This window comes from Sus scrofa, chromosome 13 (assembly GCF_054392235.1).
Source record: "Sus scrofa isolate SSC_HxYL_T2T_F1_AM1 chromosome 13, Sscrofa_HxYL_maternal_Yorkshire_Landrace_v2.0, whole genome shotgun sequence".
NCBI classification, from domain to species: Eukaryota; Metazoa; Chordata; class Mammalia; order Artiodactyla; family Suidae; genus Sus; species Sus scrofa.
In genome coordinates, this window is record NC_139395.1 from 163303991 (window position 1) to 163330815 (window position 26825).

General features: G+C 40.2%; 3 protein-coding genes across 11 annotated transcripts in view; 1 reads left to right on the forward strand and 2 right to left on the reverse strand.

Moving 5' to 3' along the window:
- The window catches only part of NECTIN3 (nectin cell adhesion molecule 3), a 132058-nt gene extending 126074 nt beyond the window's left edge, over positions 1–5984 (reverse strand). For 3 of the 9 annotated variants that reach the window (XM_021070395.2, XM_021070394.2, XM_084991368.1), the window contains exon 1: positions 3895–4270. In XM_021070395.2, the coding sequence (XP_020926054.1) occupies positions 3895–4054 (160 nt within the window). In that variant the 5' untranslated portion in view covers positions 4055–4270. Of the gene's footprint in view, positions 1–1741; positions 1783–3493; positions 4271–4411; positions 4500–5733 lie in introns of those variants that run through there. The other 6 variants (XM_084991372.1, XM_084991369.1, XM_084991371.1 and 3 more) reach the window with 5 other exon arrangements.
- The window catches only part of LOC102157705 (uncharacterized protein NECTIN3-AS1-like), a 128240-nt gene continuing 105558 nt past the window's right edge, over positions 4144–26825 (forward strand). The window contains exon 1 of the mRNA XM_084991373.1: positions 4144–4465. The gene's annotated coding sequence lies outside the window, so the exon portion shown is untranslated. The remainder of the gene's footprint in view (positions 4466–26825) is intronic.
- On the reverse strand, positions 4512–5558 carry LOC146397739 (uncharacterized). The gene has a single exon (XM_084987412.1). The coding sequence runs from the start codon at positions 5556–5558 to the stop codon at positions 4593–4595; it is 966 nt and encodes a 321-aa protein (XP_084843538.1). The 3' UTR covers positions 4512–4592.

Sequence of the window (26825 nt, forward strand, 5' to 3'; positions counted from 1 at the left end):
ACATTCTAAGTGATCTTATGGAACTATCAGGTCCTAAACTGTATTCTACATCATTAAAGGACTATTCAACTAGGTTCCATAAAACCAGTTGAGTTAATTTCATCATATCCCAAAATTCTGAAAATTGATCATCTGTATATCACAGGGGATAAATTTAAAGGATATTTAAAGAGTATTGATAGGGCTATACACTCAAAATAAAGATGTAAAGTGCATATACAGCAAGTCAATCAACTTGAAAACTTATTCAAGCTGCTAGGGTAGATTTTTTTTTTTGGCTGCACCCGCAGCATATGGAAGTTCCTGGGCCAGGGTACCGAATCCAAGCAGCAGCTGCAACCTACACCACAGACCTATGCCACGGCTGCAGCAATGCCTGATGCTTGCCTATGGCACCGGAGTGGGGATCAAACCCACATTGCCTCAGAGACAACAGAGAGTCTTAACCCATTTGTGCCAAAGCAGGAACTCCCCTCTGAGCAAAATTTAAGAATGACAAATCAGGTTGGTTAGTTTATAATGTAAAAGATAATAAATGGTAACATTTGAATGTATATTCCATGCATTCTACTAAGCATTTTATTCTATCCTTTCATTTAATCCTCACAAGACCTCTACAGGCAAATTGATATTATTTTTTTTTGAAAGGATAAGAAACCTTAAGTTTACCGAGGTTAAGTAATTTGCCAAAAATTCACACAACTAGTAAGTGGTGGTCTTTTTTCAGAATCGAACTGCCGGTTTAGTATCTAAATCATAAACTGCAGAGAGATTGAGAAAACTTATACCACCTACCACAATGTCTAATCTCAGGAAATCTGACTTGGTTTTTTTAAAGTAATTTTTTGCTCAGTTTACACTCATATCTTTACCTAACAAGTTAGGTATTCCTCTTCAGTACACCTCATGCTGATCTCTGTCATAAACATGGAGCTGACCTATTACCATCTACTTATTTTACCGCTGTAAGCTCCTTGAAGCCAGGACTCTGCCTTATTCATGTTTTAAGTCCCCAAGGGCCTATCAAGTGCTAGGTATATAGAAAGTTCTGAAAGTGTTCTTAAAGGTTCATAAAAAGGTCTAATAGAAAGATCTTTAGAAAAAAATCTAATAATCTTTTAAATATCCATTTAAGATAAAGCCTTGTTGAAAACAGAAAGAGTTGGAACTCAGAAATGAGGTTTATCAAGTCAAATAGTGTTGAAAAATCTAGTCCCCTTGACCTTTATACCTAGGAATTTCTTAGGCTTTAAAACAAACAAAAAAACACTAACAGTTTGTTAACCTGTAAAGTTCTCATTTTAAAAGTTCAGTTCTTCAATTAAGTCAGATAATGTATACCCTCAAAACAGTAAATCTGATATAATTTTTATAGCTTTCAGAATATCATGTCTACCACTTTTACTGCGAGGGTTTTTTTTTTTTTTAAGTAGTAATACTAACATGACACAAAATTATCTTGTGCCAATAGATGATAGCGCAGAAGTTCTGCCTAGTAAAGGCCATGCTAAATGTAAGCAGCATATCAAAACAGCAGCAAAAAGATAAAAATAATCTGTATGTGATAAAATAAGTAAAGCATTCTGATTAACAAGTCATATAGTCATGTCTTAATAAGCCTAAAAATCTTCTCACTCTAAAGCTAACTCAAACGAAGGTACATGTCAAACCCTGTAAGCAGTACTAGGAATGTTAGATCTGCAAACAGGTTACAAGAAGAAAATTCTGTTTCCATACTTACTAAGTATCCACAAATCAGGACAACTGTGCAGTACTCAAAGACTGAATTCTAAAATAAAGGTTGATGGAAAAAAACTTGTCATAAGTGTTCACAAATTAGGGTGTTATAACACTACAAGCCAAAAAAGGAAGTTCTTTAAGTGAGCAGTGCACACTAACACAAAGCTAGTGTCTGTCTCTACAACTACAAGGAGATAACTCTAAAAACTTTAATTTACACCTCCTCTAAGTCACAGTCCATTTGTCTACACTATGTGAATTTTTAGGACTCTAAATTATCAAATCCCTCCGACAGCACATTATTAAAGAGTATTTTTTAACTCTTTTTCCATGTGAAAACCAGTGTTCTTTCAAAAACCAATCGACACTTCATTTGCACAATCACTGTGAAATTATTACCCAAATTCAATTTCCTTGTGTTTTTATCTGTACATATCACCTAGCTTTAGTCTTCTATGGGGCTCTCTCTAGCTAGATAAACCTCTACTGGACCTACAAATAACATTTTCTCAGTCTTTAACACAATATAAATCAGAATAGCAAAGTATTAACATCCGCTCCCACTTTCCTCCTACCCAATTGTAATCCACAATCCTCCTTAATGGATAAGAACAGTACACAAATTCAATCTAGAATCTTGCATCAATTTAAAGAGGAAACTTCATTAAGAATTGTGTAGTGGAACCAAACACCTAGGGAGTGGGACTACAGAAACAATGTAAATTAGATAACATGCCATATATCATACCATATTCTATAAATCAGAAATTGTCACAGTGCTAGAAAAGTGAGGATGATTTTTATTGTCAGCCTATAAGGGGCACTCAATCTCTTAAAAACTTTTCCTCCCTCATAACCAACTATCCTGACACACCTAAAGGGTACAGGATTCTTTCTTCTAAGTCACACCAGCCAAGAAATTCACACACATCTCTCCTTGTAAAAAATACTAGTAAAACTTCTGGTTTCATTTTAGATTTCATTAAACACTGAGATCTAATAGGAGACTTGCATATGTCTTGGGCAAACCACTTTTGAGCAAGCTTAAGTTTGTTTTTCATCTCGACTTTCCTCACCAAATAAGAATCATCGAATGAATAACGTCGTGCAGTGTTTCAGTATTACCAAAAAACAGAGCCAGTCCCCAAAGACTGGTGGCCTTATTTTCTCAAATCACTGCTTTCCATTAATGATATGTCCACCTCTCATGCATGAAACGAAGTTTTTGGTTTTTGGTTTTTAAGCTATCCTTAATGAGTACGCTTCTAGACTCCCCTACCTAGGAACTGAACTTTCGACTACCTCCAAATGTGACAGGAAAACTGTAACCTAACAGGAGGGAAGAAAGAGACAGGGTAGAGGCATGCGGCTTGTTTTGATCAGAACTGCCTCGGCACAGTCAATGCAATCAGGTATTACACATAGATCGAAGTCCTGAAAACAAATAGGGTTTGCTAAAATAAACATGGACAGTGTGGCAGACGTCCCACAAACTGGAAGGCATTGACTGGCTCAATGCAAAGCGAACCAGAGGCTGCCAGGGCAAAAAGGTGCCCGAGGATCGAGGAAAACTGACTATACGGAATGCAGCAGGGTGGACTAACATGGTGCCTTCTCCAGGGTGGAAGGCGATGAGGGGTGGGAACTCGAAGGTTTCCTTCGGTCGGGCTCTGGTCCCTACAGGTCTCCAGGCTCACAGCTCAAGTTTCACGAGGGGGAAAAGGAGGTGGCAAACGTGCATCCATCCCTTCACCTTAGCCCCAGCAGGTAAGTCCGCGCTCTGGGTCCCTCCGCGAATGAGCGAAGAAGTAACGGTCCTCAGAGCAAACATAGAAGAGCCCCGCGCACCAAACACTCGGCGTCCGGGCGGAAAGCACAGTCGCCGAACCCGGGCCCGCAGCGTGACGAGCGGCGCGGCCGCGGGGGAGGGGAGCGGGCAGTCTGCGCCGCACTCGCCGGCCCCGGCCCTTCCCGGGCCTCGCCCCGGGCGCGGCGAAAAGTTTCCAGGCAAAGTCCGCCGCACCCGCTCGCGCAGCCAACCGCCGAAAACAACCGTCTCCCGCCCGGGAGAGCGGCCCACGCCGGCCTGGCCCTGGCGCCAGGACCCTCGGTCGCATCTCCCTCAGCCTGCGCCGGCCGCTGAGGTTCACCTACCACAGAGCCGGGAGAAGAGCAGCAGCGGGAAGAGCAGCAGCAGCAGCGGCGGTGGCGTCGGGGGCGGCAGCAGGAGCCCGGCCCCGGGGGGAGAAGCGGAGGAAAGTTGTGCTTTGCCGCCTCCGGGACACAGCGGAGCCGGCCCCGGGGTCCGCGCCATCCCCCACCCTCCCCCCGGCCCGCTCGCTCGCCCGCCCCCCGGCTCCCCCGGCCCCGGCGCCTCAGGAGGTGGGCGGCGGCAGCAGCAGCCGCGGCGCGGCGGCGACGGAAGGTCCGGTGCGCGCGTCCCTAACTCCCAGTTCTAGAGCGGTCGCCGCCGGCTGACACTCAGCCGAGCGCTCGCGGCTGCTTCGACTCCGCCGTCGCCGACGCCACTGCCGAGGCTGAGGCGGGAGCCGCCCGCTGCCGCCGCCGCCGCCGCCGCCACTCCCCTCCCCCCGGCACCCGCCCGCCTCGAACTCCTGGGAACTCGGAACACACCACCCCGCCCCACGCGGGAGGGGGAGAGGAAGCCGACCCTCAAAGCAGGAGCTGGGACTCGGCCGCCCAACCCGAGCAACTGGCGCTCCCGGTATGGTTCCGGAGTGCGAGCCGCGACTCCTTCCACCCCGCCCTCCTATACTCGCCCCTCCCCTTTCAAAAAAACCAAAAATCTTTTTTCTCCACTTTGATAACGGGGTTTCTCCCAAAGCTGGGTTTTAAAAAGGACAGGAAAATCTGGAATAGGTTAGTAGGCCCCGCCCCTCGCGTTCCTGCCTTTCCCCCCCCTTCCCAGCGTTTCCAATGGTCTCGCCCACTCCGCCCCTCGCGGGTCCACCGCGGCCCCAGCGCAGACAGAGGCGGAGGGTGGTGGGACTATCGTGCTCGCGGCTCGCCACACACGGGCGGCGCTCTCCCTCTGGCGGGGACCCCGGACGTAGAGAATGGGGTGGGGAGGGGAGGGCAGGATGGAGCTGCCTTTCCGTTGCCCAAGCTAAAGATTCCTGTCTGGGAAGCTGGACGTAGTCTGCTGGACTAGTCATCTCCCACGTCTCTGGGGGCTCAAAGGAGAGACTTTCTCCTTCTTCCTGCTTCCCGGGACAGCTATGCTCGCCGAGTCCCTCATATCTTCCTAGCCCCACTTCCCTCCCCCAAGCCCGCCGAGACACGTTTTTCTGGCTCGTTTCTCTGGGAGGGCAGTTTGGTGAAAGAGTCAACGAAGCTGGGCGAGGAGAGGGGCCCCAGAAGGTTTGCTTTCTCGCTCTCTCTTTCCTGGCTGTGAGGCTGTCCTCTATCCTCGCTGGGCGACTGGCAACAGGAGGCCGTGGATTTCCCCGATTGGAGCGCCTAGAGTGCGGTGGTGTTTTTCTTTGGTTTGGTTTCATTTGCATGTTCGCACGTGTAATTTTATTTTCATTGCCTGGTTTCCTCTGAACTGATCGCGGGAAAGCGACCTCGGGAAGTATTAAACACTTGTCCGAAAGAGGAGCGTTTGTGACCCACCACGACCCTCCTTCACATCGGTGGCTGCGCTCCCTGCCCTCATTTGCCCCGGGTGGCTTAACCTTAGAGCCACAGCTACTGGCAGTTCTGCGGGGGTGGTGGACAGTCGATTGTCCCAAGGGGGGCTGGAGACAGAGGACACACGTCCTCAATCCTAACACCATTATCTTTATGTTGGTCATGCCTTCTCCCCTAGACAGCCACAAATGTGCTCTAATTAAGAAAGTCAAACAAGGATTTAGCCTCCTGTCGCAATTAAACTAATGCTTGTCTGCCGCCAAGATCACACTCTCCCCCCCGCTTCAATCACTAAGGTCTCCCCGACCTCCAGCCGCTGACTTACAATATTTTACTCACCTCCAAGGCTACACACAATTCTACCCCTGCCCATCGCTCTGTTTTTCTTTCTTAACTTCCGCCTCACATTCTGTCTTCCAGATCTCGGTTTAAGTACCGCTTTCCCTCCACCCCCTTTTCTCTCTTCCTCTTTGCCAGTATGCCTCCGTCGTACCCTGCAAGCTTGTCTCCTGCAACCACTCCTTTTCATCACCTATTCTCAGAATGCACTCATGAACAAACCTTGTCCAGCATCGCTCAGGGAGATGCCCTGATGATGATCATAATTGACGAAATGTAGCTATTGTGACATTCCTTAGCTGTGCTGACACCACCGTTTCCCTTGAGAAAATTTCTTTTCCTATTTTCACATTCCCTGAACCTAATTTCACAGCTAAATTTAGATAGAGCCCACTGTGCAGTGACTAGCTAATTATCTGTTTAGATAGCACTTTTAACGCGTTAGTTGATACTCAGTTAAATGTTAAACAACCAAAATTTTAATATTGCTAGCCAATTTCATTCCCCTAGCCTTTCCCTCATAGTCCCAGTTCCCAGGAAAAAAGTAATTTAGCCAACATTTGAAAAGGTGCCAAAGGCTTAATGTGGGGGCCACCATGCAATTGCTACAGAGACCATGAGGGATTACCAGGTTTAGTGTGTCTCAAAAGGATGATATGGAGCTTTAAAGAATATATTTCCTCCATATTTTGAGAATTGGATTAGTGGCAAGCTATACTCCCCTCTGACCTAAAGTGAAGAGAGCATAGAAGAACAGTATGCATGTTACAAGCATTTAAAGAGAAGCATGCTGGTGTTTTATGTGCACACATGTGTTATGTTTTAATAATAATGTTATGTTAATATAACATCTTCAGCCACAGATGTCAAAGCACAGTTTTACTTCCTAGAAAAGGTTGTAATTACTATTATCCCTACTTGACAGCCAGAAAACCTAGACGCAGAGGTTAAGTGCAAACACCACAAGCCCTGCTTGGTAGTTTCCCCTCCAGAACCAAGTTGTTGCCTTCTGGTAGATTCCTTTCAAGATTCCTTTTAAAAAGTTAAAAACAAATTGAGATAACTCAGGTTTCTACTTTCTAAGTGTCCATCTCAAAATTACATTCTCCTTTAATAAAGACATATCCAACTCAAGCTTTCCTGTAGAAAATTATAACTAGCTACCAAAATGCTATTACATTATGTGATACAGCTCATTTTTTTCAAGGATCAGAACTGGGCTTTGTATCATTTTCAGTGGTCTAACCTTACAGATAAGTTCGCCTTTGTTGTTTGAGTGACAAACTGGTTGAAGGAATACTTAATCACAGCTAATATTAAATTTCTGGCATCCTCGAATCCAAAATATGCATGTTTTTTCCAAGAAAAAAAAATTGAACAAAAAGAAACATGATTCTAATACCAACAGTGATTTCATTATTTTGGGTTAAGAGTATGTTGTCCATCCCATTTTCTGCTTTAAAGACTGTTGGCCAATTCATAGTTTCTCCAGACTCCAGACAGAAACAGGGGCTCCAGACCACCTTAGTTAATAGTGGATGCAGAGCGAGATACTTTACTCCTGCCAGAATCGGCACTAGGGGAGGGACAGAGAGGTGCTTTAGGCACCACACACACACACACACACACACACACACACACACACACACACACACACACACACTAGACTGTTGGCCAATTATTGAGGTTTGTTAACCCTTAACTAAAAAGCAAAGGTTGACATCTTATAAGGACATAATTATGTACAGTTTTGGGAATTCTATACTTACTCAAATAATCCAAATTAAAGGTTTGAGACTTTCAGAATTTCATAGCTGATTCTTCCAACAGGAAGTATTTTTTAGTAGAGGCAGGCTATTATGTACATACTTCAGCTAGCTCCTTTTACCATCAGCAAATTTTTTTTATAACCTGCTATGGTGAAGAAGTATAGCTTTTCTCTCAGTGGAAGAGATGAGCAATGCTTTGTGGAATGTTTGGATTGGTACTATATTTGACAGTAAGCTGATGTTACCCAGCTAGAATCACAGCCTTCTATAGCAGAACTATGCAAATAGTTAAAAAACTGCAAACCTACAAAAAAGTCCACCCACATTTATTAAATACAACTACTTCCTGCTGAAAAGACCTTCCCCATGTATTCATATTGCTTTCTTCCTCATATTTCCTTTGGGTCTTTGCTCTAATTTCACTCCATTTAGATCTTCTATGACCACCCCATATGAATCACAACCTGTCCCTACCTCCATTCCCTATTCCCCCCACACACACCCACACACAACTTGCTTTAGTATCTCCATTGCACACACCATCTGACACATTATATCTTTATTTATATTGCTGTTTTCCCTTCACTAGAATGAAAGTTCCACAGAGGTGGTCAGGGACCTATTTATTTTTTCACTGTTGAAACCCAACCACCTAGAACAATACCTGCCACATAGCTCCCAGATTGGATGATTAAACGATAACTCTAGTGACACAGCATACTCAAATGCATGTCTAATGGCAGACAAACTCAACAGAAGAATGTTAATTTTTAAGGTCTTGTGTATATGATTATGTTGAGTTTTTCAAGCTGCAAGATAGTTACTCGAACTGATCCTTGCTTAACACTCTTGATTTAATTGTTCTTGGTGCTGCTTATTAAGCTATCATCACCCCCCTCCATATTCACCCTTACTAATGGGGCTGAGGCTCTGCAGACATGTATCTGCTTTACTAGCTGGCTTCCTGGTAGGTTCTATCAGTAGAGGTCACTGGAGGGAACATGGTAGGTAGCAGTAGAGGAGGAGATATTTACTCCTTTCTTCCTACTCCTGTCAGCATCACCTCAGCAGTACTAGCCTTTATCCTGTCATCAGCAGTTTGGCTCCAGACTCCCACTTTTACACTCATCACAACACCTCAGAATTACCAGCACCAGTGAGGCCATGACCACTTCTCAGAGATCCAAGCCCTAGTCAGCAGGATCTGTCCTCTGAGCTTCTTAGTTCTAATAACCCACATTTTCCCTTTGTTTTCTCAGCTCTAAAGTAGCGATGGCTTCCTAAGATCCATATCTCTGAATCACTTCAGTCTTCCCCATTTTGGTGTGGAGCACCCCTCCAATCCCTGGGTAAAAATACCCAGTTATTAAGTTTCCTAGGTAACACAGTATGGTTTCTGTTTTCCTGATTGGGCTTTGATTGATGCTCTATTTTTCGGTGAATAATTCCTAAAAACTCCCCTTATAACTGTTATTTTTCTCTAAGTCAAACTGGGTTTTGTTTGTTTGCTTGCTTTTTAGGGTCACACCTGCAGCATATGGAGGTTCCCAGGCTAGGGGTCTAATAGGAGTTACAGATGCTGGCCTACACCACAGCTACAACAATGCAGGCTCTGAGCTGAGTCTTCGACCTACACTGCAGCTCATGGCAATGCCAGATCCTCAACCCACTGATCAAAGCCAGAGATCAAACCCGCAACCTCATGGTTCCTAGTTGGATTCATTTCTGCTGCGCCACGATGGGAACTCCTAAGTCAAACTGTTTAAAATCACAGGACCCACATCAATCTGTCAATTAATATAAATAAAAGCAACAAGGCAAATGAGCAAAATTTGTCCTATTTCATTGACAATAATCCAAGTTAAGCAGAGGTAGACTTGAAATAAGTAAATTTGAGGCAATTATGCTGGTATTTTTGCCATATATACATATGATCTGGGGTTCTTTAATTGATGTTCTTACATCTAGATCATGGTAAAACAAATAGAATTTTCTAGTATTACGTGGTTTAGGAGATTTCTTTATTTTACAGATCTTAATTGCCCTTGAGGATCATTATGAAACTAAAAGATTATTTGGGAAAAGAAGAATGGGGCATCTCTCCTAAACCTACAATGAAAACCTACTTTTCACATAGCTGTCTAAAGACTAACTTATAATATACAACTCTTTTGTAAGGGCATTAGGGTTCCAAAGAATACAGTTTAAGGAACTAATACTGAGGCAGAAAGAAGAGCTATGCCATAGCATTATGGTAGGTTAAATAAAAGGGTGGGACAATTGAGCAAAGACGATTGAGCTACTATGTGGTGCAGTTTATGTTAGGTGCTGGGAATGGAAAAATTTAAGCCCTGACCCCAAATACCAATAATAATATTCTTGCCTACAATGGAGGGATGTACAGTATAGTGAACAGCAGAGGATGAGTCCCAGATGTACCTAAAAAGAGACTGGGAAAACCTAATAGCAAAAGTAATATTCGAATGGTCTTTGTTATGTTTTGTTTTGTTTTTTTTTAATGGAAGTTCCCAAGTTAGGGATTGAATCCGAGCCTCAGCTGCAACCTCTGCCACAACACCAGATCCTTTAATCCACTACACCAGGCCAGGGATCATACTGTGTCTTCTGCAGTGACCCAAGCCACTGCAGTCGGATTCTTAACCTACTGTGCTATGGCAGAAACTCCATCTTTTTTTTAATTAAGGTAAAACTGGTATGTAACATTGTATAAGTTTAAGGTATACCACACTTTAATTCAACATCTGTATACACTACAAAGTGATCACCACCAAATTTCTAGTTAACATCCATCACCATACAGTTTACCCCCTTCACTCATTTCACCCAGCCCTCAACCTCCTTCCCCTTTGGTAACTACCAATCTACTCTTTGTATCTCTGAGTTTGAGTTTGTTTTTGTTTGTTCATTTTTTTTAAGACTCCATATATGAGTGAAATCATATGTTATTTGTTTTTCCCCATCTGACTTATTTCACTTTATGTATTATCTTCAGGTTCCATCTATGTTGTCGCAAATGGCAAGATTTCATTCTTGTTTATGGCTGAGTAGTATTTGAACGGTTTTAAAGAATGTCTAGGATTTTGCCATATGGATGAGGTAAAAGCAGCTGAAGGAATGTGAGAATGACAGATGGACAGTTACAGAGGCATGGCAGAGAATGATGCAACCACAGGTATTTCTCTGCTGCCAGAGGATAACATGCAAAGGAGAAGTAGGGGAAAGGGTAAAAATGAAGTTAGATGCTTAGGCAGGGATTTTTTTAAACCGTGTAAAAAAGTTTGGATTTTATCTGGTAGGTCATGTGAACAGTTGAAGAATTTTGAGTAGGGCGAAGACATGATTTAGTTTGCTGGAAAGGTTAGACAACAGCGTAAAGATGAGGATGGGTGAATTTTCAAGAGATTTGGGAGAATTATAAGCAGAAATTTAGTTAAGGAAATTATAAAGAAAAGGAAGAATGAAAGTCTGAACTTGAGCAGTGATAAAGCAGATGGAAAGGAGAAAATGAATTCAGGAGAATTTTAGTATTTTAAAACAAAATAGTTTTTCCCCACATTGGTTTGAATATGTGCCAGAAGACAGTAATATAGGCAACTGAGGGAAGCAGGAGGCAGAAGTCTCATGAGCAAGAGGATAAAAAGACATGGAAAGAGAAGCACTTAAAAGAAGGTAATGAAAACATGGGTAGAGGCAGAGGGATATTAAAAGAAAAGAGAACATGGAGAAAATGAGTGAGGGAAGATCAAATGACAAAAATTGCAATAATATAATAAAATGGATGGTTTTTAAAATTATATAATAATATAATAAAATTGATGTTTTTTTAATTATTGGACATATTTATAATTAGTTCCACTTTATAGTACTCCTTTGATTTTTATGGGTGTGTCTCAGTTCCTGTAATATCTAGTACCATTTATTTTATATAATCATTAATCAAATATTTGTTGAATGGAAGGGAGGGAAAAGAAACAGTACCTTTGTGGATGATTTTGCTCTTGTATTTAGACTGAACTGAAATAAAGAAACCTGGTTTCTGTGTAGGTTCTGTATAATCAAGAGACACTTTTCCCTCCATGGGTGTTTCAACAGATCCTGCCTTAATTAATCACATGAACTTTTATTTCTAACTTATATCCTTGAAACAGAGTCCCCCAAAACTAAGTTCACCTACCAAATTTATGTTTAACTTCTCTATCCAGAGCTTTATTCCATTTCTTGTCCCAACCCTGCTCCCCTCAGAATTGGGGAGTATCAAAGAAAAGGGGGAATTGAAATCAAGCAAGACCCTGTAGGCTGTAAGTTCTCCCCAGGTACAAAATCCCCTTCATGCCCTCCTTTTCTAGTTTATAGAAAACACTTTAGACTCTTTGCCTTCTATGAGTCCCAAAGAATGGACTTAAGCAATTACTAATTAGGGAAGTGAGGGAATGCAGAAACAAGGGGAAAAGAGTCTAGCAAGAAAAGTAATAGTAAACAATTATTCAGTGTTAAAACAGAATCCCAGTTCCTCCTCGAGGGATATATGTAACAATCTAACACATAGTTTTGAGTTACTCTGCAGAAACTAAGACCCCCTCCCCTGCACCCTCCACCTCTGAGGTGGAGGATGTTGATTCTATGCTGACTACAAGCACTAGGCTCCAGACTGGTTAGAATCAGAACGTTGACAATTAAGATTTGTGAAATATCACATAGTTACCTCACCACCAACAAATCAGAAGAAAGTCCATGAACTGATCACATACCTGACTATGCTAATCCCTAATATTGACTTTAAAAACCCTTTTCTGAAAACCACCAGGGAGTTCTGGTCTTTTGAGTGTGAGCTGCCCATTCTTCTTGCTTAGTTCCCTGCAGTAAAGGCTGTACTTTCCTTCACTAAAACATACACATGGTGTCAATAGATTGGCTTTGCAGCACAGTGGGCAAAAATTGTCAGAGAGTTGCAAAGTTACTGGCTTTATAGACAGAGGAAATGGACACTAAGCCAAAGCATTTAGCAGTGTTTGGAAGATGGAAAAAGCAAAGACAGATTTTCCCCTAGAGCCTCCAGGAAGGAATGTCCATGACTTGATTTTAGCCATATATGTGTTTAGACTCCTGATCTAAACAACTGAAAGATAATAAATTTGAGTTTTTGTAAGCCATTGAATTTGTGGTAATTTGTTACAGCAACAATAGAAAACTAAATTGTGACATAATCAGAAATATATATTTGATCTTCTTCCTTCCATTTCCTGGCACAGAGCTCCTATAATCCTCGGAATTTCCTGAGTGACAGGAGTGAGAGGAGTGTCTTTTGCTATTTATAATATGTCCCTTTCAACCATTTGTGCACTTATGCTAATGAGGTGACTGGAGGATTTGGGCTGGTTGTCAGAGGAACCAACCAACTGATTAGAAGGATGGAACTTTCAGCCTCACCCCACTCCCAACCTACAGGGTGAGGAGAGAAGCTGGAGATTGATTTCATCATCAGTGGCCAGCAATTTAATCAATCATGTCCACTTAGTGGAACTTCTATTAAAAATTCTAAACCCTGAGAGCTTCTGGGTTGGTGAAAATTGTGAAGGTGCTGGGAGCACAATGCAATCAGAAACAGCATGGAATTTCTGTGCCCCTTTCCCCAGATCTTGCCCTATGCATCCTTTCCGGTTGGCTATTCCTGAGTTGTATCCTTAATCATAAGCCAGTAAATGGAATTACGTGTTTCCCCTGAATTCTGAGAACCCTTCTACTAAGTTACTGAACATCAGGAGGAGTTGTAGAAACCCTCAGTTTATAGCTGATTGGTCAGAAGTACAGCTGACAACCTGGAGCTTGGAACTGGCATCTGAAATGGAGGAAGCCCCTGTTTGAATCTGCCCTTTGGAACTCAGAGAAAGTCAGGGAGGCTGAATTAAGCCAATTTTCTACAAACAAAAGTGGGGGACCAGGAAAGGATTTGTACCCAGGAGGGTCCCATAGGGTCCTGTTCCATTTCAGTAGATCAGAAGCTACTTGATAAAATCTCAACAGGGCACAAGCTATAATTCTTGAAATTTCATGGTATCAAACTTTCCCTTGAGTTCTCAAAGCTGCTCAACAGTTCTTATAATCCTCCATATTAAAACCTTTACAATGATGGCACTAAGACTTTTTTTTCCCTTTCTCTTTAGGTCTCCATCATTTTCCTTAGTCCATTTATTCTCATTGGATAACATTGCTTCTTATTTCCCTGGGGTAGGGGGTGGGAGATTGAAGCTCTCCTAGATGAATTGAATCAGTTGCCTTCTACTTTAACTTTTCTTGTTACCCTTTTCTCTCCCCCAGCAATAATTTAAAAGTTTGTTGGCAGTAACCTCATCACAACTCTCCCCCACAAATGGAACCGATGGATTATTATACTCTAAACATCTGAGAATGGAAGAGCATATGTATATAGGACTCACCTCTTAAAAAAAAGATCAAATACTTATTTTGGGTTTTAGAATTCTTAAAATCCAATTTCAGAATCAGGGACCCAGCTTTAAAGATAACAGACTGCTGATAACTTTGCTGCCCTCTTGTACCTACAGTCTTTTTGTTATGGGAATAAAATGCCTAACAAAGGAGTTGACCTAATAAATGGAACTAAATTAGAAAATCAGTTTGTCAAGAGAATCAGTTCTATCCCTTTCATGATCAAATACCTTCATGCTAAGCTCTTGCTATTCACTGTCTGAAAATATTATTTTAGTATAAAATGTATGTGCATATTTGGATAAATAAGTGTTTTGTTGTTTCACATGTGATTCAATAACTACATGACTAGAACCTCAGGATTGCGGGGGAGGGGGATGTCTTTGCTTTATAATTTTCTTTTTCTTTTATCCCTCCCTCCCCCTGCTTTATAATTGTCTTTTTTACTTTGCCTTTTATATACCTTATAAAAATTCCATCTATTTAATTCCTTTATTTATCTTGTCCTATCTAATTCCTTAACTATCTCCATGGTCACTTAAATTACTATGGAATATACTACATTATTGAGAACGATTTAGGCATTCATACTATAACTCATTTAGAGAAAATAATATGTTATTTCCGCCAATATCTGTATTTATAACAACATGAGGGAAATCCCTGAGAAACTGATTCTTTTGCCTAATGATAAAATAACCTTTCAGAACTATTAACTATTTTATCCTTAGAGGGATTATTAACAAGGTATAAAAGAACAACCCTTTTGCATGCAATGACAAAAGATATATTTCATTTATTCAGCAAGTATTTTATTCAGATAATCTTTGCACCATACAGTGGAGATATAGAAATAAGGAAGACATGGAAGTCCTTTTCTTCAATGACTTTTCAGTTTAACAAGAGCCACAGATATTAAATGAAAAATTATGTAATTTTTTAATCACAATTTTCTTAATGTTGTGAGGAAAGCTACAAGGTGCCTGAGAGTATATATAAGAAAATACAAATTAATATATGAGGATGAAAAAGAGCTTAATTCATAAAGTGTTATTTAAGCTAAGACCCAGAAAATAAATTGGAATTAATCCTATGAAAACCATATGAGTGTGTATGTGTGTATTGAAAGGATTCAGTCCACATATGCTATATTTGTGTGTATCTGTTGGCTCCATTCCTGACCTTCTATGTTCTTTGAATTACAGGAGCTAGAAGCCAGAAAACTATATTTTGCAGACACCCCCCCCTTTTTTTCAGCACATTTCCTAATAATTTCTGACACTGTGCAGCAGTAGCAGGACATTTAGATTAGGAGAAATGAAGAAGCCATTTTTTCCTGCTTCTGGTGGAGCCTCTGGTAGTGTAACTGAGGAGGGCCCTATGGGGCTCCTGGGCACAAAAACCTTTCTGTGTCCCCCATTTCCTGCTTTTCGGAAATGGGCCTCATTTGGCCTCCATGGCCTTCCCTGAGTTCCAAGGGGCAGGTTCAGACAGTTGCTGATCAGGGAAAGAAGGGGATGCAAAGACAACAGAGGAAGTGTCAAGCAACAATAGCTCAGCCTTGGGGCAGTGTGCTGGTTCCCTCTCAATGGATACACATAATGGTGTAGGCATCTTATACACCTAAGAGAAAACTTATATTCCTTATGCTTCTTTTAAAAATGAGTACTTTAAAATTGAACAGCTTAGAGCCTTTCCTTGTGCTTCTCCCTTGTTGGATTGCATCCTAAAAACCATCACTCGTAAGCTAAAGATTGGGCGCCCTGAGCACAATGCCTGTGGGTTAAAGATTATCAGCACATGATGTTTTTCAGGAACATTTCTAGTTTGTTCTAATCTCTGATCAATATGCCCTTTTCACAAGTACTATTATTCCAGGCAATAACCCAGAAGACCACCAGCAGGATCATGTAAGGTCTCTTGACGCCAGCTTCAATGACTAAACTTCCCCCAAAGAAAGAAGAATACATGTCTTCCTCAATCCTGATTCTTATCTAAAACCCTGTTTTTCTCCTTTTAGACTATAAAACTCCCTGCAATTCTTCTTCAAAGGAGGGCATGACATTAAGGCATAATAAAAGCTACTTTTTTCTTCTTCACCCAAAACTCTGTCTCCATGTTTTTATTTGGCTCTGGTGGACAGAAGCCAAGTTGCAGCAACAGTAGCAACAACATAAATGGTAGAAGACTCTGAGCCCTTAGAGTCAGTAAAGGTTTTTAGAAGCATTTATGGAAAGGCAAGTGCCTGTTTAGTTCTAACCACAGTAGAAACTGGACGTATGACGTCTCCAGTGTATCAAAGAGAAGTGAAGGCTAGTGGGCTCCAGTCCAAAGAAAAGAGCAGCTTCCTACTCTTCAGGTAATGTCTTACCACTGTAATGATTCTTGGGTTCTGTTTTTCTGGCTGTATACTGACTAATGCAGAATGGGAGAATGGCATAAGAGCCTAGAGATGTAGAAAGTGCCTAAGTGAAAAAGATTCTTACAGGCCATGTTTAACATTTTGGGCTCCATGCTAGCAATTAATGGGAAGCCATTGAAAGATTCTTAATAGGGAAATGACATGATCAACTTCTCATTTTTCAAAAGAGCAATCTGAATACCACAGACAGAATGAATTGGTAAGAGTAAATTCGGAGTTCCTGTTGTGGCTCAGTGGTAATGAAGCCGACTAGTATCCATGAGGACACAGGTTCAATCCCTGGCCTTGCTCAGTGGGTTAAGGATCCAGCATTGCTCTGAGCTGTGATGTAGTTTGCAGATGCAGCTCAAATCTGGCATTGCTGTGGCTATGGATATGCCGGCAGCTACAGCTCCAATTCGATCCCTAGCCTGAGAACTTCCATATGCTACGTTTCAACCCTAAAAAGACAAACAAACAAAAAACAAAGAGTAAATTCAAGATCAGTTAAGTAGATAGAAGAACTTAAGGAAGAACTGATGATAGAGCAAAAATAATGAAAATAAAGAACTGGACTGAGTTGGAAAGGAATTGGTAGGACTTGAGGATTGCTAGGACTTCTGAATGCCATGGGCATGGCCAAAAACAAACAAAAAAACCAAACCAAAACAAAACACCAAAAAAAAAAAAAAATAGGCAGACAATAGATCTGAGCAGGCATCTCACCACAGAATATATACAGATGCAAATAAGCACAAGAAAAGATTCCCAACACCATGCGTTATTAGGGAATTGCAAATTAAAACACTTGAGATGCCCCTGCACAACTCTATGAGAATGGCTAAAATTAAAAAAAAAAAAATTACTGGAATTCCTCTTTTGGCACAGAAGAAACAAATCTGACTGGTATTCGTGAAGACTCAGGTTCAGTCCCTGGCCTGGCTCAGTGGTCAGAGATCCAGCACTGCCATGAGCTGTGGTGTAAGTCACAGACATGACTCTGATCCTGCATTGCTGTGGTGAAGGCCGGCAGCTGTAGCTCTGATTCAACCTCTAGCCTTGGAACTTCCATATACCACGTATGCAGCCCTAAAAAGGAAAAAAAAAAAATCCACTGTTACTGTAAAATTTTCAAAATTTTACTGTTACCGTAAATTTCACAATATAACAATAAAACTGCCTTAATTCGTAGTCTATTAAAGTGATCTCCAATATTAAGAAAAAAAGTTGGATTTATGGTTGGATTTTGAGAGTAAGAGGAGCAAAATCAAGGATGATTCTAAGGTTGCCAGCTTGAGCACAAAGTAGTGATTCCAGTCATCAAGATAAGACATTTTAGAGGCAAATATAAATTTGAGGTGCATATGAAACATCCAAGCAGATATGCTGAGAACACTGTTAGATATCCAGATATGGAACACATAGTATTGGTCTATGCTGGATAAACAGAGGGAATCAACAAACTGATTGTATTTCAACCCTCATAGGTATATGAGATCACTTAAGACATGAGCACAGTGTGAGCAGATAAGGCCTAAACTTGAGAACTGGGAATATTTAAATGACATGTTGAAGAACACACCTCTAGTCAAAGAAAATGAGGAACTGCCAGAGAGGAAAAAAACGCCAAATGTGGTGTCATCAAAATTAAGGGACAAAAATGTTTCTAGCAAGAAGGAATGATCAATTTGGTTGAATGCTGTGACTAAAATGAGGACATTGGATGAGCTCCCTGGTGGCTCAGATGGTTAAGGATCTGGTGTTGTCACTGCTGTGGCTCAGACCACTGCTGTAACACAGGTTCAATCCCTGGCCTGGGAACTTCTGCATGCTGCAAGCGTAGCCAAAGATAATAAAATAGGATAGAAGAGAATAAAATAAAATGAAAGCATTGGTAATCTCAGGAAGAAGTAATAGAAATCAACTGTGGTTAATATGAGCAAAATTTATTATATTAATATAATAACATAACAAGTTGTATTAATATAAAAACAGAATTTATTATAAGATATTAGGTAGCTCATTAAATCTCCAGGAAGCTTTGTAGGCCAGATTTGAGACTGGAAGTCAGAAACACTGTCCAAAATCATACTGCAGAGGTGATCAAGAGAGGATACTGTTGCTTCAGCCATTGGACACTCGATGCCACATTAGGCACCAGGGAGAATAATTCTACCTTAGACATGTAGGGAAGGAAAACATTTTCCTCACCTGTCTTAGTCCCTGGTCAGGTCTAATAATTAAACTGACAAAGACAGATTAACAGGAGAAAAGTATATAAATTTATTTAATATAAATTTTATGTGACAAGAAAGCCTTCACAAGGAAATAAAGACCGAGAAAAACTGTTAAACCTGAATATTTTTGCTCTAGGCTTGGAGAAGAGTGAAGAGTCATAAAGAAATATGATAGGGCAAAGAGTATGAGCCAGCTGTAGCAAACTGGAGACCTAGCAAGACCTAATTCTGATTCTTCTGGGCATCCCTTTTCTTTGGATGTTCCTCTTCACGTATAGGGAAGGCACATCTCACAAGAGGGGCTTATGATCTGCTTTAGGGGAGAAGGGTGAGGGAAAGGTGAGCATTACTTTCTTTTCTCTGCATTTTTTTTTCTCCAATTCCTTCAGCCTAAAGTATCCAATATGTCAAGGTGCCATGTTTTGGCATAATGGGTTCTCTACCCTATCAGACACTATCTCTCACACTGCGGTCATGGATACTTCTGGACATCAGGCATTTTGCAACCTTCGTCATCACGAAAGAGAATTTCTTTCCTTTCCCTTCCTTCCTTCCTTCCTTCCTTCCTGCCTGCCTGCCTGCCTTTCTTTCTTTCTTTCTTTCTTTCTTTCTTTCTTTCTTTCTTTCCACACCACACCTGCAGCATATGGACGTTCCTGGGCTAGGAGTCAAATGGGAGCAACAGTTGCTAGCCTACACCACAGCCACAGCAATAATGGATCCTTAACCCACTGAGAAAAACCACATCCTCACAGACACTATGTTGGGTTCTTAACCCACTGAGTCACAATGAGAACTCCAAGAGTTTCTTGAATACCACATGATTCATAGGCCAGGGCATCTGATCTGCCTAGTGATGGACACATAAACTAGTCTAAAATTAATAGAGGAATGTATGAAAGATTTGAGAAGAACAAGTATAGATAACTTTTTCAAGCATTGAGCTGTGAAAGAAAAGTGAGGGAGTAAAAGGTGGAATGCAGTATGGCATTCATTCAAGATCAGAAAGATCTAGGAGAGAGGGAAAAGCCTGACGATTTAGGGAGTTAGAGGAAAATCTACAATGTAAGATTACTGGAGTAATAAGACAAGGAGGCCTATGACCACACTATTGTCTAACATCATTCTGGCAGGACTAAATAGAGAAAATTAAAAAGAGAATTTTGAGGTTTAAACATTAGAATGAGAGAAGTTGAATTATTACTATTTGCAGGCAATATAATTATACATCTAAAAATCCCAAGACAATTAATTAAAACCTATTACAATAATTCAGTAAGATGACTGACTGCAAAATTAATGTAAAGAAATTAGTAGCCTTTATATATTGAAACCAGTTAGGAGATCTAATAAAAGACGGGATCAACTTAAAATAACAGTAAAAAAAAAAAAAAAGGTAAAATTCCTAGAATGATCTTAATAAGAAATATGTAAAATTTATACGAAGAAAATTTTAAAACAGAAATCATAAAAATAATAAAGGAAACCATAAGAATTTTCCCCCATAAACCTGGAGTTAGGGAAGAGCTTTCTAAGTATATCACGAAAGCCAGAATCAATAAAAATAAAATTGTAATAAGTCTGACCATAAAAATTTTCCACGTGGCCAAAAATATATTGTAATTCATTTTACAAAAGCTGTCTTTACATAAAAATAACTTCTACAAATCAAGTTTTTAAAAACACAAAAAGTGGAAAAATAGAAAAAAAAATTATGAACAGAGTTTTTAGAAAAAGAATTACAAAGAGCTTTTAGATATTTGAAAATATTGTCCATTTTTCTCATAATAAATGAGATGCTAATTAAACTTATGAAAATCAGCAAAAAAAAAAAAAACTTCTGTGATACCTTTCTGGTGGGTGTTATCACTCTCATACATTTTGGGATTATAGATAGATTGACATCTATGGAGGCTAAATTGGTAATATGTATGAAAATTACAATTTTGTTTACCATTTAACCCTGCAAGGCCACTAGTAGGAAGTTAAGCTATAGGTATATTTTCACATATGTGAAATAATGTCCAAAATTGTTTTTTTGCAGTGTTGTCTGTAATACTAAAAGTTTGGAGACAAGTTAAATGTCTATTAATGAGGTCAGATCAAGTAATTTATGGGCCATTTATAATTAATGCTATGTAGTTAAAAAATCAAGTAATATTTATGAATTAATATTATCTCCAAGGTATATTTGTAAATAAAAAAGCAAGATAAGAGTTCCCGTCGTGGTGCAGAGGAAACAAATCCGACTAGGAACTATGAGGTGGCAGATTTGATCCCTGGCCTAGCTCAGTGGGTTAAGGATCTGGCGTTGCCATGAGCCCTGGTGAAGGTCAAACATGTGGCTCAGATCTGGGGTTGCTGTGGCTGTAGTGTAGGCTGGTGGCTATAGCTCCGATTAGACCCCTAGCCTGGGAACTTCCATATGCTGCGGGTGCAGCCCTAAAAAGACAAAAGACAAAAAAAAAAAAAAAAAAAAAAAAAAGCAAGATATGTAATAGTGTATAAAGTGTATTGCTTTTTAAAATTTATTTATTTTTTAATTTTTGGCTGCCCCTATGGGATGCAGAAGTTCTGGGGCCAGAGATCAAACCCAAGCCACATCTGCCACTCCAGCCATTGCAGTGACAAGACAGATATTTAACCTGCTGAGTGACAGAGGAACTCCCTATTGCTTTTTTTTTAATAAGACTTAGGAAAGAATATGTTTGCATACTTTTACTTCTGTGTGTATAGACTATCTCTGACAGGATACTTGCCCCAAGAATGTAGGTGACTGAGACTCATAATGGAAAAGAGACTTTTCATCATATTCATCTTTGTAGTTTTTGAACTTTGAACCATTTATATATATTACCTACTCAAAGCAATTAAAATTTGAGAACAAAATGCCTATGAGCTTCCTAGAAGGGAACATAATCCAGAGTACGTGAGAGATTGGCCTTGAATATTAGGCCTAATTTTACAGGTCAGAAAGAAGATACAGATGAAGCAGCTTTAATTTGGTGGCAGGAGATTGAAGGGTTGAAGAAATTTCCTGTCTGAGCTTTTTTGAAAGTTTTGGGGTTTTGTGTTTGTTTGTTTGTCTGTTTGTTCGTTTGTTTTTTAAGAGGAGCATGCAAGGTCCTGAGAGTATAAGGAGTACAGAATCTAAGAAGAGTAGAAACTGGAAATAATTGTCTTGAAGTGTAGGAGAAGAGAAAGCTGATCATAGGAATGTGGACGAAATGCAAAGCTGTATTGATATTCAAGTAGAGGTTTGCTCTTAGACTTCCAAACTACTTCCTATCTGCTCAGTTTGTCAGATTTGTCTCCAACTCTTAGTTGGTTGGAGTGAGAAGTTAATGTTTAGCTTTCCACTGTGTGTGTGTGTGTGTGCGTGCATGTGTGTGTGTGTGTGTGTGTTTAGAGCTGCACCCATGGCATATGGAGGTTCCCAGGCTAGGGGTTGAATCGGAGCAGTAGCTGACAGCCTACTCCACAGCCACAGCAACACAGGATCCTAGCCATGTATGTGACCTACCACAGCTCACAGCAATGGTGGATCCTTAACCCACTTTGGAGGCCAGGGATTGGACCTGTATCCTCGTGGATCCTAGTCGGGTTCATTAACCACTGAGCCATTATGGGAACTCCTTCACGTTCATTTTCTTGCTGACAAGAAGACTGAGGAAGAGATGATCTCTGTGAGATGGAGGACCCCCTAAGAATGGGTAATTATGCTGCCTAGAAATGCCACCCCAGTACCATTTTACTGTTTGCCATCATAAAAAACACAAACAAAAATTTTAAGGATATGCTTATACAGAAGCAACACAAATTCTGTTTGATTTTCTTAAGTCCTTAGAAATTTTGAGATTCTGACTAGGTTAAGCTCTATCTATAAAAACTATAAACAAGTTGTTAGTTTCGTGCAAACAATTTTACTTATTTATTACTCATGTTAAATCCAGTATAATATGAATCTGTTTTGAGAGGTTTATAAAAGAAATTTTAAAAGTAGAATACTAAACTCAATCTTTAAAGTATTCTACCACCATTATGCCAAAATCAGAAGTAGAACTGAGACAGGAGGAAAGGGGGCAGGGCACACCCCTTAATGACATAGGCAATGGAGAAAAACTGGATAAGACAAAAACTCTTTAGAATGGATTAGTCCCAAGATGGCAGAAGATTTGACTTTCAGTGGACCTTAGCCTCATTAGATGTTTATTGTAATACATTAGCATGCTAAATGATACAACTATAGGTGCCATGAAAGTTCCAAGGCTGATCAGAAAAGGCCAAAAAGTGGTCAGTAGCTCAATTCCTGGAAATCCGGACTCCTTGCCCAAAATAGTTGGAATAATCCTCTCGATCATTAGCCTATGAAATACCCCGTCCATAAAAACTAACCACCCCATATTTCAGAGCAGCTCTCACCTTCTGAAATGTACTACATTCTACCTATGGAATGTATTCTACCTATGGAATATGTACCTATCTCAGTAAGCCTGCTTTCACTTTGCTATGGTTTGCTCTTGAATTCTTGCACCAGGCCAAAGTAGTGGGCCTTATTTGGTGGTGCATTCCAGGAACTTGCCTAAGACCTGGGACATGACCATCCTCTTGCACCACATTTTCTTGCAACACATTTACAAAGGAAGAGGAAGAAGGTGGTCTTCTTTCCTTCTCTACTTTTCCTTTGATTATGAAAATGTAGCCCAGTTAATTCTTGGGGCAGAGCTCTCTTGGCTGCCCACTTGCATCCTACACTAATAAATGCACTTCTCACTACCACATTGTCCCTCACTGAATTCTTTTTGTGTCCAAACATAAAGAATCTGCACTTTATTAAATCCTGAGATGAGTCATGTGGTTTCAGAACTATATCCTGAATCATGCTAATTTATAACTATTGAAATGTTAAGAGCAGCAAGACTGTCTGTTAGCTATTTTTGACATATTAACCTGCTAAAAAATCGAAGCAGATAAAAGTAATAACACATTTTTTACCCCAAATATTATACTCTGAAAGATTCTACCTATTGGAATTGCTTTTTTAAAATCCTCATTTTTGAAAATAAGTGTAATTTCTCAGGAATTTAAACTTCAGATGGAGTTAAGACCCTTCTGCCATTTAAAACTCTTAAAATTGTGTGTGAGAAGACACAATAGTTTTTGTTATGATAATATGGTCGCCTACTAGAAATGAAGGTAACATTCATTCCTTGCAAATCTGTTGCTGCAAATCCACTTAGAAAGAGCTTTTAAAATCCCTTACTTTCGTTCTTTTGCCCATGGAGATTGTTCGTTTTCAATGACCAAGCATTACCTCCCGCAGTGATCTTTAAATAGCAACAACAGAAAGACTTTCTTAGAGGCTGTCATCGGAAAAGGTATTTTTCTTGTGCTGTACTCATTGTAAGACTGGATTGATAGTCTTTTTGTAATTAAATCTTAGTTCTCTTAAAATAGATAGTCTTCAGTGATAGGCCAATAGTTATGTAAGTGTCTGTATGAGAAGGTATAAATTGTGCATTTTAACTTTCTGTGTGAGTCTGTTCTCAGCTGGCTGTGGGGTGAGAGTGATGAACACTAACCACTAGACATCAAGGACCTTTGGAGGAAAACTTTGCCAAAGAGACTGGGGATAGTGAGGCAAACAAAGTGTTTATTAAGAGAGAAGAGAAAGCATGGGTAGGCTCAGGGTAGGGGGAAGACAGACAGACAGACAGACAGAGAGCACCATGTGCTTTGGGGGTGGTTTAAGTCACCTGTATTGGAGCAGTCCTTCTGGGCTTCCTCTGGCCAATCATCTTGCTTTGTCTGGCCTTATTTAGCCTTTGTCCATATTTAGCCTGACTCAGGGCCCTCCTCTGTGTGTGTGTCCTCATCTTTTAGCCAAGACCTAGCTAGGGTAAGGGTTTCTGGGAAGTTGACAGGATACACTATCGTCTGGTGCCCCTCCTTTCTCTGACCACTAAGGAACTTTTCTGAGCCTAGGTAATTTAGGAGGTCTCCTTGACCTCAAGAATGAGAAATATATAGTCTCTTTATCTTTATCTAATAAGGACACTGCTCCTCCTTGCTCCTGCCATAATCTTTATCTTGAAGTATCTGTCCACAGGAGACAGATTCAAGTTGCTCAGCCTGGGACCCATCCATTTCCTACCTCAAATCCAGTGGAACATTCCCAATGCATTAGCTAGGACCTACACTTGTGAAGAACAATGAAAACACAAAACACTTTACATTAAGTGATATAACCATTTAAATGGTAAGCAATATCAACAAATATGTATTGTTTCACATTTCCATGGTATTACAAAGACAATGCTGTTTTAAAATTGAAAACAAAAGGTTGAAATGAGTATAACATCTTTTTGTAAAAATTTGTTTCTAAATACAATAGGGCCAATGTACTTTTCGCCTTTTTTTTTTTTTTTTTTTTTTCAGCCATACCCGTGGCACGTGAAGTTCCCTGGCCAGGGATGGAACCCATGTCACAGCAGCAACCCAAGCCACAGCAGTGACAACACTTGGTTTTTAACCTGCTGAGCCACCAGGGAACTCTGGCAAATGTACTTTTTAAAATCAGAGAATGAGAATTCTTAGATCTAAAAGGGTTCAACCTTATATTCTACACATAGGGGAAATTAGATTCAAACTCTTTACGTAGCTCAAAGCTACACAGTGATATCATCTGAACACTCAGCTGCACATTGCAGATAATCTCAGGTAGAGTAGCTTAAACAAAGAGGGTTCTACTTTCTCATATAATCGGAAGGCTGGAAGTAGTCAACTACTGGTTTTAGTTTAACTAATTAACAGAAACTAAGTTCTAGGCTCTTTCAGTTTTTCTGTTCTGGTCACCGTAGATTTCTGGCTCTTTCCCCACATGACCTCAATGCTCGTGGTCACAAAAAGACTGAAACAGCTCCAGGCATCATAGCCAAGTCAAGGCAGGAGGAAGAGAGAATTGGAAGTCAACAACATCTCTTCAACAGTATATTGAAACTCCTCCAATAAGCCTTCCAAGAGATCTTCTTCATGTTTCTTTGGCTAAGACTGGGTCACGTGTCTCTTCCTAGAATGAGCCCTTCTAGCCTTGTGAAAGAATCATTTTAGAAAGGATTGTAGAGTTGGCCAATGAAAAATGCCAGTCAAACACAGCTATTGCGATTTTAGAAAATCATTTTTCTTATAATTAGAAGTTGGCTATATTCTACCTAAATACTCTGGGATGAGAAATAATACAAGGGTGCTTAAGTTGCCTAAAATGGAACTACTTCAGAATCATGGAAACAAAATAAGTAAAAGGGTCCTAACTTCCACATTGCTATTATTAATATTACTATAATAATTATCATCTTGCTTGAGGGCAGGAACATGCTTTTAAATACTGAAATTATTGGGGTACATACATCTCTTTTCAGGAATTTAGGTCTCTGAAGAGCAAATCAGGCTACTGAAGAATCCTCTCTACCAAATATTATTCTTGGAAGAAATGTTCTCAGCATGCTTACAAGTTCCCAGTTTATTTAGAGACCCCTGTCCCCTTTCTTTTCATCCTTTTTTATGAAAGACACTCATGGCAGAAATGAATCTGTGAGTCTCAGGTGTGGGTGTCACTTGAGCCAAGTTTGCTTCTGAAGGCGCTAATCACAAAATGCCTCAGAATTGTGTTAAAAGGTAAGATTTGTCTGTCCTTTTGCTTTTGAAAGTGAGATCCTTTAATGGGTCTCTCAAGAAAACTAGGACGAGATGAGGTTGTGACCCCTTGCTCTCCATGAAGTGACATGGCACAAAGTATGATTGTCCCACTGTCATTTTGCTGCATGAAATCTGTCTGTCACTCCTCTGGGACAGCCTCAGGGTTCTGATTTACAGTAACGCTTAGCAGTGTGATTCAGCAGCAAGACCATAGGCTTTAGTATCAGAAAACCTAGTTTTGAAGCTACTTTTCCCCACTCACTATGAGCATATCACATAAACTCTGTTTTCTCTTTAAAATGGGGATGATGCTAGTACTTTCTTCAAAGATCTGTTTTGAGAATCAGACAGGATGTTAATCAAGTATTTTATAAATGAGAAAGCAGATTACATATGTGTTATTTTGTTAATTCAGTGATTTCATTGAAGGTGGGTCCAGTGTGGACCAGATTTGAGGTGGACTCTATTTCATGGTTTTATAACAAAGTTTCAAAGTTTAACGAAGACAGTGTCTAGAAAAATTCC